The sequence below is a fragment of the Pelobates fuscus genome, chromosome 6 (assembly GCF_036172605.1).
Source record: "Pelobates fuscus isolate aPelFus1 chromosome 6, aPelFus1.pri, whole genome shotgun sequence".
NCBI lineage: Eukaryota > Metazoa > Chordata > Amphibia > Anura > Pelobatidae > Pelobates > Pelobates fuscus.
Window position 1 is genome coordinate 105,686,725 of NC_086322.1, and position 14,328 is coordinate 105,701,052.

Genomic DNA, 14,328 nt, shown 5'->3' on the forward strand with positions numbered 1-14,328 from the left:
CCAGTCCCTATTTACGGCCCAAATCATTTTGTCTTTCTTTTCTATCCTAATGCCCCTATTTTTCTAGGATCTCTGCATTGTTGGTGAGTCTGAGGGTATAGCAGAGCTCCACAGCAATAATATCCCAGTAATGTGCCTTTAAACTACAATAAAGGTCAGTGTAAATAAGATACATTGTTCTTGTTCTAAATTACATTTTTGTTGCATTAATTGTTATTAGTCACCTAAAATTTTCACCGAACAGTCTGCCTCTGGCCACACCCTCACTTAAATTCCTAAAATTAAAGTGTCCCTCTTTATCTATTTAAAATATTGGTTGGAAGGTATGTATAGAGATTCATCTAAGGCAGGGGTTCTCAACCCAGTCCTCAGGACCCCCTACCAGTCCATGATTTGGGGATTACCTGGGTGTGTCTAAGGTGTTTAGAAAAAGACACTTTAGACACACCTAGGTAATCCCTAAACCCTGGACTGGTAGGGACTGGTAGGGGGTCCTGAGGACTGGGTTGAGAATCCCTGATCTAAGGAATCATTTTGAGGCAACAAACTGCATCTTTTACCTAATAAATGCTTGAAGGGCAACTATAGGCTAGGAATACAAAATTCCCCCATAGTGATGAAAGGGTTAAAAACCCTTTTGTCACTTACCTGAATCCACTGCCAATGTCTCATTTGCTCTGCCTTCGCTCCTCGTTTTCTGACGTCGGGAAGTGCCGCATTCGCATTAGGACAACCCCATAGGAAAGCACTGAATCAATGCTTTCCTATAGGGCATTAGCTGACATTGGATGTCTTCATGCAGAGTGAAAAAGTCACCTAACTATCAGGAAGCGCCTCTATTGGTGCTTTTGGTGCTTTTGCCATGCATTTATGTTACCACAATTTTCCCCCTTTTATTTTGATATCATAAATGCATATATAATGCTATATTAAATAGGAAGAAAATATTAAAATATGGGGAATTTTTTTTCTTATCCTTACATGCAATAATTGCTACACACCAAGTGCAAACTCAAAATACATTTACTAATTAGTCCTGATTGTTAAAATGCCCAATATGTGTAGGATTTCAATTACATTTTAGAAGTCATAAATCAAATACTGCAATGAGTGAATTATGGTTTTAAAGCTAAAACTGTGCAAAATTTGGCATGCTGAGATTACACGTTTAATATTAGTCACAGAACCCAAAACCCCTACTCAGAGGTATATATTTGTAGAAAGTATATCCGGCAGGCTAAGTAACTAAAAGCATTTTGAAATCTTTAATTTAACCATTTTATTGCAAATCTAGGCCTAATTAGTTAATTGTTTTCTGGTTTTATTTCCACACATGTTTGATCATGGGGGAATTCCCAGACCTTGAATGCCCCACTACAGCAAACACCACATATTTGTATTCTACTGCTGTTCTTGAGTGCAGTGATACCCACCATGTATACCTTTTCCTCTTATCATTCCCCTAATCCAACCCTTCATGTAACCGTTAATCCAATTCCTAAACCAACCTTTAATCCAATTCATAATCTTACCCATAATCTGACCATAATCCTACCTATTATCCAACACTAATCTGATCCTAATGTAACCCATAGTCTAACCCATAGTCAAACCCATAGTCCTTCTCATAGTCCTACCTATAACCTCAATGCTAATCCCAGTCCTTATCCCACCCACTAATCCCACCTTTCTTTGAGCTCTCTGTACAGTGTGAACGCAGCATGTAATGGAGAGCTCACTCTCATGCTGCAGCTCCTCACACAGAGATCGGTGCTCTGTGTGAGGAGAGCACAGGATCGATCCTGCTGCATGGAGCAAGCAGGGAAACCTCCCCAAGGTATTTTCAGACACTGGTGGTCTCCCTCAAACCTGGGGACACTGTGCCAGGCTGCTGCTCATCCGGAGCCACTGAGGTTAAAAAGGGATTTAACCCCAGCTGGTACCGTTACTGCATTATGGCATTGATCTGTACATGGTTAAAATACATTCATTGAATGGACATGCTATTTTTTGTTTAGAAAATACTTAAAAAAATACAAATTTCATGCTGACAAGGTGCAGCAGTTGGATGAATTAGGAAATAATATAAATATAGTATAGTGTTATTTTACTTTAAGCGCAGTATTAATGGATTCTTGTTTGCATCAAATGCAATCTTGACTACATTAGTCTTGCAACCAGGTTGTGCTGTACATGGCTTATCCATTCTGGCCTGCTCAATAAATCTCCCAGAGCTGTCATGATACTGAGGAAGAAAAACTGCACTGTGAAACCACAGTGGTCAAAGCAACATCATAAAAGAGGGATCTATACAGACTTGACAGAAATGTGGCAGTTTGCGAATAAAACAAGCACAGAAAAATGTAATATAGAAACTGACGAGCCCCAGGTAAGCTACAAACGTTAGGTAACCTGTACAAGACTAAGCGCTACGGAATCTGTTGGCGCTATATAAATGGCAATAATAAATAAATAAGACAAGACGCCATTTCAGTTACCTGTCATCACACGGATACCATGGAGAAGGTACCCATAGTTATTGTATAAGGAATGAGCAAGATTATAAACATTAGTCCCTTTTAAATTACATTAACAACCATCCACACATGCATTATTTTTCATCAGCTCCATACTGTGTTTCAAATACATTAAATGTTCCCTCAATAGCAAAACACCAGGTTATAAGATTTAAATGGTTATTTACTAAAGTGAGAAAATTTAATGTGAAATCAAAGTGAATTTCAAATTTAAGGTCAGAGTAGCCGAACTGAAAGCATAGTTCGACTATTGTGACCTAAAATTTGAAATTCACTAAGAATTCACCTTGAATTCTTACGTTAGTGAATATCATGGCCTATTGCCAAATGTTTGACACTTCAAAATGGATGCTTTAGGCTCAAGACATATATTCTGGCAATTGGAGTGGATAAATCAAAATGGCAACCGGTCAACATTGTATCTTAAAAGCAAGCCACTGGCACCCAAAATGTCTAAATAACCAAAGGCATTCCATTTCAGATAAAAAAAAAAAGGTGATTTAACTGTCATAAATTTTTTTAATAACACAATTTTCTGTGTCGAAGCATACCTAAGATATGCTTATTTTTATATTTACAACACATGGGATGAGATATCCTTAAATTATTGCTGGCTGCCAATGTTCATTTTCCTCAACGTTCCACAGAAACAAAAAGCACATCGACTGCCAGTAAAACAATACCCTTACATCAATTGTCATAGAGGCATTATACATCCGCACAAATTCTAAAAGATAAAAGAATTTGCAATCATAAGCCTCACTAATTTTGCCTGGATTTTTTTTCTATATCGTCATTAAGAAGAAAATGTTTTGACTTTATAAATAACGACATTAATAATAGTAGTTCTTGGCAATCCTTTACTAAAACACACAATGCGCATGTGGAGCCAAGACCAACAATAACAAAAGGCCTGGAATAATACTTAAGATATTGGCCTTCGAGTATGAATGAATTAAGAAAATGCTTTTCTTGAACAGTCGCAGTACTTGAGATTCAGTGCATGGTGGGCTCCTCCTTGCTAATTAACTCTAAATTAAATATTAACTCGGCATTACAATAACACCAGTTTTAATGATGGAGAGCGTTTTGTCTTCTTGCACAAGATTAAAAAGGGACAATTCTCGCTTTGATTGCTGCTAAACTTTACTTCCTGTTAAATTCACTGTGATTTCTCAATATAGGGCTTGACACACAAGATTCTTACCTATAAAATATGATAGTAGAATTGCCAGTAGCACAGATACCCCCACGGCACAGAGCGCAGTGCATTTCCAACTACAGTACTTAGAGGACTTTTTGAATTTAAAAGCACTTCTTGACAGGGTGTTCCGTGGAAGTGGTCTGGTGGGTGGCGTATAAACCGTGCCGGATGCCATGGTGTATCCTGGGGTAGCAGTGCTGAACAGTGGGGTTGTCCCTGTTCCTGTTTTGAATAGAAAATGCCTGTGGGGAATACAAAGTGAGAATGAATTAGATATGTGCTTTATAACTGTAGTGTCACACTTACTTTATTTTTTTTCTTCAAATAGTTTTTATTGCTAAATGTTGATAAAACATAACATAATTTTGAAAACAAACAAGTAATGAACATCGTACAACTAAGAAAAAAAAAATAAAAAGTAGAAAAATAAAATAAAATATAAACGTAAGACGAAAAGAAGGGTGGGAGGTATCTTTTAAGATGAATATTAACAATTTGCCATTACTTGAGATTTACAAGGAATTCAAAGTGAGTTTCAAATTTAAGGTAAAAAATATCTGTGGAAAAATTCTCCCAATCAGCTGTTCTTTCAGTTTGGCCTTTAGTTTGAAATTCACATTAAATTCACATTGAATTCCCAGCAATTCTCACTTTAGTAAATAACCCTGATAATTTCCCTTTTTGTTATTTGCGAGGTGATTTTAACTAGCCTTGTAAGATTTATAACTGTATTTTTCTGTAAACTGTAATTTGTAATATGTATAACACCATTATGTTTGTCCTTGAGTAATATGTAAAGTTTTTTTATAACAGAAGTAAAAAACACATAGCTTTCTGGCTGTTGATGAACTATTTTTCCTCAATATTTTCCAGCCTATGGTAAAACATTACAGTTGGAAAAGTATTGTGGGAGCTTCTATTATACAACTACTGGTGAACTTCATTAGTGATGTCCCGAACAGTTCGCCGGGAACCGTTCGCCGGCGAACATAGCGTGTTCGGTCCACCCCCTAATCGTCATGGAGATGTGAGGGTCTGGGAGGGAGGGTCTGCTGCTGATTGGTTGGAATGTGTCTGCTGATTGTGAGGTACAGGGTCAAAGTTTACTCAATGATGATGAATAGGGGGCGGACCGAACATCGCGCATGTTCGCGACCGCGAACACGCTATGTTCGCCGGCGAACGGTTCCTGGCGAACTGTTCGGGACATCACTAAACTTCATTTCTACACAAACATGAGCTTTCATGATAGTACAAATCAACAATGACACTACAAACAAACACAATCTACAATCTGTGGAGTTATTTAGTAAAGACTATAACAGCCAAAATAGAAACTGGTTATAATTAGAATTTTGGTCTCTAACTTACAAATCCCTTTGCAATTCCTCAAAATTCCCATTTAGTAACCTCAATAGTGTTTGTTTTAGTTGTCTACTCTACAGTATATCTTACATATAAACAATGCAATTTCACTCTAATCAAAACTACAACAGATATTAAGTATGAAAATAACACTAATATGAAAATGGAAGATACATCGAACAGTACAAACTGTGTACATGTAAAATATTGCGTCATACAATGCGGTGAAGCAAAATAACAAACCTCTTTACATTCAATTTTGGCAAAGTATAATAATCATCACAACATATTATGCCCATTATTTCTTCAAAACCAAATTCTGCTACTATCAGTTGTCTCCCACACAATTTTCTATCAGCCATTGGTTGCCAAAGAATTATATAAATTCTAGTCTAACGATTTGCAATAGATAGACCCCACAATCCATAAAACAGCATACATACATATGTGTTTAATGGCACATAGGTGAACAAGCCAATGACTTGATGGAGCAATGCTGTTCCATATAGCTTTCCTTCCTCGCATATTAGGGAATATGACTCTAAGGTTCTCACTCCTTGAGATCTGCATGTGGCTATTAATCATGCAATCTGCCTCAGGATCTCCCTGTCCCGGATGCATTCTTTTGCACCTGTAGCTCACACATCCACGTCGCCTTGCCTAAATTAACTAATAATTAATCATTTTATTCTACCTCCTGCTTTGCTGCATACTGTATTATGAAACCTATTATGAATATCTGTAGAATCTACAAAAAAAAAAAGTATGCCCTCCTAATCAGATCATTTGTGAATTAACTAATTAACATCTTAAACACAGGGTCATGGCTGAATCCCAAAGATATTACTCTAGTGACCTTTCCCTTCTGTACTCCATTAATTATAGCTCAACGTCCCACACTATTTAACAAAATATATTATCTGTTCATGTAGATGGAGGGAGATACCAAATCTTATAGTTTTGCTGTAAAGTAGGTTTAAATATCTTACTAAGATTAACTGTGTTTGTGTCACTGACTGATTTACTTGTCTATTTAAAGTAGTATTTGTAAAAGTGCAATGTGTAATATTTTTGCGATCCTCTCGACCATTTTGAAACTGTATTTAAACGGAATCTCTAAGCAACATAGCCCCTGCATTAACAATTCAGTGGCTATGCTGTGTAGAGTTCTGGTCCAATCCCCTAGTTCCTATCAAACCATGTATAAGTAGTTCGGAACCGATACCTGGCACTACAGACATACTACAGCAGACATGATGGTTTTCTTCAGGTAGGTTCCTTCATTATTAGTGATTTCAGAACAAATTGTTTTTTTTTGTACTGTGACTTTCTTTACATCATGGGTACTGCAGGTGTTTTAGTTTATAAGGAAGGTTGGTAACTTATTTAGACTGATAAGTGACAGAACTGGAGGATTATGTATGAACATGTAATACACAATTTGATCACATATAAAGGATCACATATAAAGCAGTAACATTGTCGAGGTATTGTCATAGAATATAAGAGCAAAGCTCCCAACAAATCCATTTTCGAAACCAGAGCCTTCTGGGACTGGCTGTCAACAAAGCATGTACAATCTGGTGATCAGTATTCCTATCAGTAGGGTACTAATGTGGGGAGCGGCCACAGAGCACCCCCTCTCACCAGCGGCAGTTGTAGATTCAGACCTCACTGGTAGGCCTCAAGGTTGGCAGGGGAACTGATGGGATGCACTGACTGCACAGCTCCATCATCACCCTGTACTAATGCCAATGCTGGGATAACATCACCCCAGCACCGGCGTTAGTACGGAGCTGCAGGGAACTGTGCATTCATTGCACAGACTGACCCCAGCATCAAACCACTGGATACCAGTGATAATGATTTATTTAAAAGTCAAATGTGTGTGCATATAAGTGTGATTATGACTGTATGTATGCATATGCATGTGTGTGTATGCCTTGGAGTATATGTATATGAATGTTTGTGAGTTTATATATGAACATGTATCTGTATGAATGGTTGTATGTGTAGATAATATGAATGTGAGCATGTGTCTATGCATGTTTGTGTATCTGTATATGAATGTGAGTGTGTGAATATGCATGTGTGTGCATATGAATTTAAGTATGTGTATATGAATTTGAGTGTGTGTGTGCACATATGTATTTCAGTGTTTGTGAATTTGCATGTTTCTGTGTATATGAATTTTAGTATACATGTAAGAATATTTGCATGTATGAATGTTTGTATGTGCATATACCTGTATGATGAATGTGAGTATGTGTCTGTATGCATGTTTGTTTGTATATGAACGTTTCTGTATCTATATATCAATGTGAGTGTGTGTGTGTACATGAGTTCAATAATGTGTATATGTTAACATGTACAAATATTTGTGTGTGAATATGTGTGTGTTTATAAATGTGAGTGCATGAGTTTGTAATGTAATTAAGAAAAATATGTTAGGAGCATTACAGAGAGACAAAAAGTCTAAATTTCATTGGGGGAGTAGGGGAGTGTGCCAGTATACTTGTCTGCCCTGGGTACCAGATAACCCAAGTATGCCTCCAATTCCCACAGTTCATGCTGCCTGTGTCTTTTCATTGGACTGTGTATGCTTGGGTCTGTTCATTGGACTGTGTATGACCATCACCAAAGTCTATTCAAGGTATGGAATCATGAAATTCAAGATCGGCTATAGATAGACATAGGTAGAAATTTGTATACTTGTCAATGTTTACTTTTAATGTACAGAATAAAATAGTCAGATATATTTCTGCTACTCATCATGCATTTTTTAAACAGACTTATTCAAGCTACAGTCATCTCCACTGATTAAATTCATCGAATAAATCTCAACAGCATCATGCAATTATGCAGAGGATACAAAACTGCAAACACTATTACTTTATAGCACTGACCTTTCACAAGGGTGCTTGGTGCATTAGGGTGGCCTAACTAAGCAATTTGTAATGCTTCTCATCTGCTAAAACAGCACTTTATGCATTTGAAAACATAATCAGTCCAAAATAATATTTTGCTATTCTTTTCCTTTTTTTTTTCTTTTTAAGGCTCATCCATAAAGCATTGATGAAATAAAATATGTATTTAGTTTGTATTAAACCAGATTGAATTGTGTAAGTCAGGGCTCGAAAAATCCCAGGCGCCAGGTCACCATGGCGACTAGAAACTTTGCCCTGGCATCTGGGATTTGTCAGCCTTTTACCTAAAGTGGCCTGCTGGGCAAACAATGGAGCCGGCCGACTGCCCGCCTGCTTAGGGAGCATTGTAGCCGGCCGCCCTGGGAGGTATGGAGGCGGCCGGCTCAGGAAGCTGTGTAGCCAGCCACTCGTGGAGGCATGGAGGTGGCCAGCTCAGGAAGCTTTGTAGCTGGCCGCCCGTAGGAGCAGAGAGGCGGCGAACCCAGAGAGCTTTGTAGTTGGCCACCTGCCCACCCATGGGAGGTATGGAGGCAGCAGACTGGGGCAACGTGCCAGGGAGCAGTCTTCCTGCAGCTCCCTTGTGCTGTGTAACGATGCCATGAGACGGAATATTACGTCATTCCGGCCCCCAGCATCACTGCAGACAGTGGAAGGGAGCAGAGAGAAGACTGCTCCTTCACGCAAAGGAATATCAGCCCCACTGGTCCCCAGGGAACGTCCACTCAGCTCTCCCAAAGGTAGGGAGGCTGGGTGGATTAGAATTAAAAATATAAATGTGTGAGTGTTAGAGAAAGTGTGCCTGTGTGTGTGTATATGTCTGTGTGTGTATATGTCTGTGTGTGTCTCTGTTAATGAGTCTGTGTATGTCTGTCAGTGTGTGTATGTAAGTATGTCTTTGTGTGTGTGTTTGTGTATCTTTGTCTGTGTGTATCTCTGTCTGTGTGTGTATGTATCTGTGTGTGTGTATGTCTGTGTGTATGTCTGTATGTCTGTCAGTGTGTGTATCTGTCAGTCAGTGTGCGCGTGGGTATGCCTGCCAGAGAGTGTGTGTCTGTTTAGGTCCCTGCCCCCTCCGATCACATGATTGGTGATGGGTGAATGCACAGCTCCATCATCACCCTGTACTAATGGCAATGCTGGGATAACATCACTCCAGATTGGTGTTTTTACTTAGCTTTTTTCCCCACGCCGTGCTGATTTTGCTGTTGCTTGTCCCGCCTCCAAAGCAAAGATCTTAATGATCTCAGCTAAGCCAATGCTTTCCCATATGAAAGCATTGAGAGGATATTACGCATGTTCTATATAGGTAAAATTCAGCGCCTCCGTGTAGAGCACTGACACAGGACTCTAGTGGCTGTCTGAGTGACTGTCACTAGAGGTCTTAGTCGGCAGCAATTTAAACGCTGCGTTTTCTCTGAAAAGGCAGTGATTACGTTGAAAAGGTTACAGAGATAGGCTATAGGCACTAGAACAACCACATTAATCTGTACTGGTTCTAGTGACTATATTGTCCCTTAAAAAAAAAAAAACGGTCTCCTTACTTTTTTAACTGGCTCCTAGATTCCAAACAAATGTGTCAAGCCCTGGTGTAAGTGTACAAAGGTTGATGATTCAACTCTCTCTACAGTAGTATTTATCAGCATATTACAATAATTTTTCAGAACCACGGATAGCAACTGAGAATCTCTAATGCTTTGTGCTTTGTAAACAATAACCACTATAAACAAGAGCAAAGCACGCAATACTAAGGACTTAGTAAAAGAGAGAGATAGACAAATATAAATATGACAGATAGAAAGACACATAGATAGATGATAAAAAGAAAAGGATTTAGACCCCTTAATTTTTTACTTATTTTGCAGCCTTATGCTAAAATTATTTAACCCAATTTTGTAACATCCATCTACACTCAATACACCATAATGACAAAATACAAAAACTAATTTATGAAACCTAAAAAGATAAAACTGAAATCACCCAATGACATAAATATTCAGACCCTTTGAAATTTAGTTCAGATGCATCAATTTTTTCTGGATCATCTTTGAGATGTTTCACCACTTTGATTGGAGTCCACCTGTGGCAAAATCAATTGATTGGACATGATTTGGAAAAGGCCCACACCTCTATGTATAAGGTCTTACAGCTGCATGCATATCAGAGCAAACACAAAGGTCAAAGGAACTGCCTGCAGAGCTCAGAGACAGTATTCCTTTGAGTGTACAGAGAAGGCTACAACAAAAGTCTGGCTGCATTGAACATCCCCAAGATACCAGTGGCCTCCATAATTCTTAAATAGAGGAAGTTTCGAACAACCATGACTCTTTCGTTGCCTTAGTAAGAGAGAGATGAACAAGAATCCTGACGGTCACTTTGGGTAAGCTCCAGAGCATAAGTGTGGAGATAGCAGAAACTTAAAGCAGGACAACCATCTCTGAAATGCTCCACACTCTGGCCTTTATGGCAGACTGGCCACATGGAAGCCTCACCTAATCACAAGACACATGAAAGCCTGCTTGGAATTTGACAGAGCTTGAGAGAATCAACTCAAATCTAGGTGTCAAAAGCTTGTTGTATCATACATAAAAAGACTTAAGGTTTGTAACCACAAACCATGTTTGTCCTACTACTACTATTAGCACCGAATATTTGCATTCTGATACTGATCTCGAGTACAATTATACCCCACATTCATACCCTTTCCCCTAATCCTGCTGCTATCCTTGCCCCTGCTCCAATCCCTAGTTCTACCCATAGCCCAAATCCTAATCCAATCCTACCTTTGAAGGATTCCCTCTGTTGACATTAGTAATGACATAAGAAGAGGGATTTCCCAGCTCACACAGTACAGAGGGCACTGTGAGCACTTTGTACTCTGTGATTGCAGCATGATAAAAAAGATTTCCCTCTCGTGCTGCTGTGATCGGTTCTAGGCAGCTGGCAAAGCCCTGCAACAATCACTGGGTAGAGGGATATGAGATGAGACCTCTCCAGGGTCTTTTCAGACCCTGAGGGTCTCCTTTATACTGAGGTCACACTCAAAATACCCACCGGTGAGTGTATTCGCTCAGTCACAGTATATAAATTAATGTAAAGGGCGAGGCGCAGAGCTCGCTTTGAGCACTGCACATAGCTCATCTGTCAGCCACTAACTGTGAACACTAAGAATCAGCAGGGATTTAACCCTGATGGTACTTTTAATGCATGATGGTTTATGCCAGAGGCAGGCAAACTTCAGCACTACAGATGTTGTGGACTACATCCCCCTGATGCTTTTCCAGCATTATGGGAGCTTTATGGTAAATGTAGTCCAAAACATCTGGAATTCCATAAAGCCCTGCGCGATGGCATAGGAATAAAAAAAAGTGAAAACAAATTAAGGTGTGTGTGTATGTGATAGAAAGCCTTTACAGAGACATTTTCCATGTTCAAAGTATTTAGCAATTTTACAATTCAGGGTCTTTTTAATATTGCTAGTAAAGAGAATGTAACAGCTACTATGTGGGACACCAAAGAGAACCTTAAAACTGGAACAGATATTTCTGATTAAATTGCTTCACTGCATTCAAAGTATAAAAAAGCCTACAAACTATGGGAGTTATTTATAAAGAGTAATGGTGTTACAAAGCTCTAAAAGTGGAGCAATCAGCAGGAACATTGAATTGTTTGCAACATGATTACTCCACTTTTATAACTTTGTCCCAGATTTGCTCTTTATTCCTAGCCCTGTAGGTGTCTACACAATAGTAATGCACAGAACTGCGAGCAATTCTCTATTACTGAAGCTAATGTTATTTTAACTGACCAAACAGATAATTATCTGAGATGGGCAGAATCTCTGATTTGTCTTCCGTTGCTGAAAATTGACATATTTTTTCCTTGTATGTACATGTTTTTAAAGAGTTTCAGAATCTAAAAATGTGTAAAACGTCAACGCTATATAGTATTCTAAAATGTGTGATTGCGTGTACATTCCATGTAGAAGCTTCACAGAGAGGTGAGACGTGTTGCTCGTCATGTTTCTTCTTAGAATTATAGGATTAGGGTGTGAGATTTTGCATATCTAAAACTGGTCTTGACTTTCCTTTTTGAGGTAGTCATCAGCAAAGAGTATTGCCATAAACGAGAACAGAAAACCAAAGAACAGAACATATAGGAGAGACTCAGAGGCCTATATCCATAGCAGAGGAGCATAGTGGCTGACTAGAAGACAGTTTAATCAAGGGATTCATTTCCATTCTGCTACGCAAACTTTTTTAATGTTTTTAAAAGAAGTGTTTTCAGGTGAAAATGTGGTAAAACAAACACATATATTACCTCTTTCACAAATTCACACAGAAAAACCCAGCATGACGGGTCCCAAGACTTGCGCTTCTCGAAAACTCGCATTTGTATATTCAAACTGAGAAAACACATTTCCGAAGATTTTGCTAAACCATGACCCCAAAGAATCACATTTATCTCTCTATCCACACATTTTGAAGGCTAATACACAAATCCTTGTCAATTTGTTTGACAACATGTCTTTACCGTTTACAGACCCACTTCATTTGGCTACTCCTGTCCCACGTGTGTTTTAAGCCCTAAAGCTAGGATGATTTTCAAATTACCAGTGATGTTATTACAGATGTGTCAAATTTGATGAAGTCTGTCGAGGAAGGTTGGAAATGGGGTATGGATGAAATGTGAGTGGCTGTGTACTGACATGGTAACTAATCACTATTTAGAAACACTGACACCTTTTACATACTGAGTAAAATCTATCAATTATTATATTTCACATTTATGGCATCAACATAATGCAACTTGACAGACAGAAAAATACAAAGAGTGGCACCTCCAGATAAACGTATAAATTAATGTAGCTGATGTACCTAATAAAAAAAGACAGACTGTTGCCTGTATAAAAAGATTCTAAGTTTGCATATGCTTGTATGATAGGCATTTTATATGCAAAGGATTCAGTTAGAGCTTTTATACTTTTTATAGCAAACAGACTTAATTCTAACAGATTTAATGTCAGGTTGATTACAATAATGCATAGCAACACCAGTGTACATGGGATTGGTAATTCACGCTCATTCCTGTAGCAGTTGGGAGTTCTACCTTGTATATTCTACTAAAGACGTAGGCAATCGTTATCACTCCAGATGTTATGGACTGCATCTCCCATGATGCTTTGCCAGCATTATGGCAGTAAGAGCATTCTGGTAAATGTAGTTCACAACATCTAGAGTGCCTAAGGTTTCATACCCCTGGGCTACTAGAAATGATGCAGACTGCAAAAGAAAATACAGTTAAAAGTGAATGTGAGTGTATATAAGACAGATCACTGCTTGGCTATTTCCCCCCACCTCCAATAAGCTTCTCAATCAGTACAGTATCCGGTGTGTAGCCCATTTTCATATGACACAGTATTAAAATCATTGAGGCTTCATTAGGTACAAGTTTACCAAATAAACCTTTCTGCCCCCAAAAAATGTAATAAAAAAAAAAGAAACATAACATCATGTAATTGCCATGTGTCTGTCTGTGAATTATGTTTAATCTAAATACAAGTTCACTATCTTCATAATATACTGTGCTTCTTTCTACATCTTATTTTCTCCTCAGGAAATTTGTTTAATGTCATATCTTTGAAAACTGTCAAACTTTACAACAACCGACTGCATCAGTAAATTAGTTGAATATGAACATTAAAATACTTGTCTGTATTACAAATGCTGGCAAACTAATTTCTTCATACATTTGATTTTTTATCTAAAATGACTTTCCTTGCACAATTTGGATGCATTGTAATTGGGATTAAAAAAAATGAAAAACAATATATAATATACCATATATATATATACACACACAGACTCTATGAGGTATTGCACTCCAGCCTCCCAGTGTTCCTTGCCCAGTGCTCATCTGTACAATTTATCCCATAGCATGCAAAGCCAGCACTCAAGGTTTTCTTAAAGTAGATAATTTAATCCAGAACTTATTCCAGGACATAATGTCCAGGAAGAAAGTTCATCAAATGAACTGAAATGTTGACTGCACTGGCTTTTTACCTAGATTGAGTTGAAGATGTGCACAAACATTTGTTTTTGTGGGAACGTTTCCTGTTTATAAATACCATAATAACATCCCAAAATATACTCTCTCTTTAATCTAGTTCTATTAAAGGGACACTATAGGCTCCCACACCACTCAATCTCTTTGAAGTGGGCTGGGTGCAATGTCCCTGTCCCCTTAACTCTGCAATGTTAATTATTGCAGCTTCTGAGAATCAGTCAGACAACCACTA

At 38.3% G+C, this 14,328-nt stretch overlaps 1 protein-coding gene across 7 annotated transcripts in view; it reads right to left on the minus strand.

Annotated features, from left to right (window-relative positions):
* The window catches only part of TENM3 (teneurin transmembrane protein 3), an 836,163-nt gene that overhangs the window by 178,917 nt on the left and 642,918 nt on the right, over positions 1–14,328 (minus strand). For all 7 annotated transcript variants that reach the window (XM_063458145.1, XM_063458151.1, XM_063458150.1 and 4 more), the window contains one exon: positions 3,745–3,983. In XM_063458145.1, the coding sequence (XP_063314215.1) occupies positions 3,745–3,983 (239 nt within the window). The remainder of the gene's footprint in view (positions 1–3,744; positions 3,984–14,328) is intronic.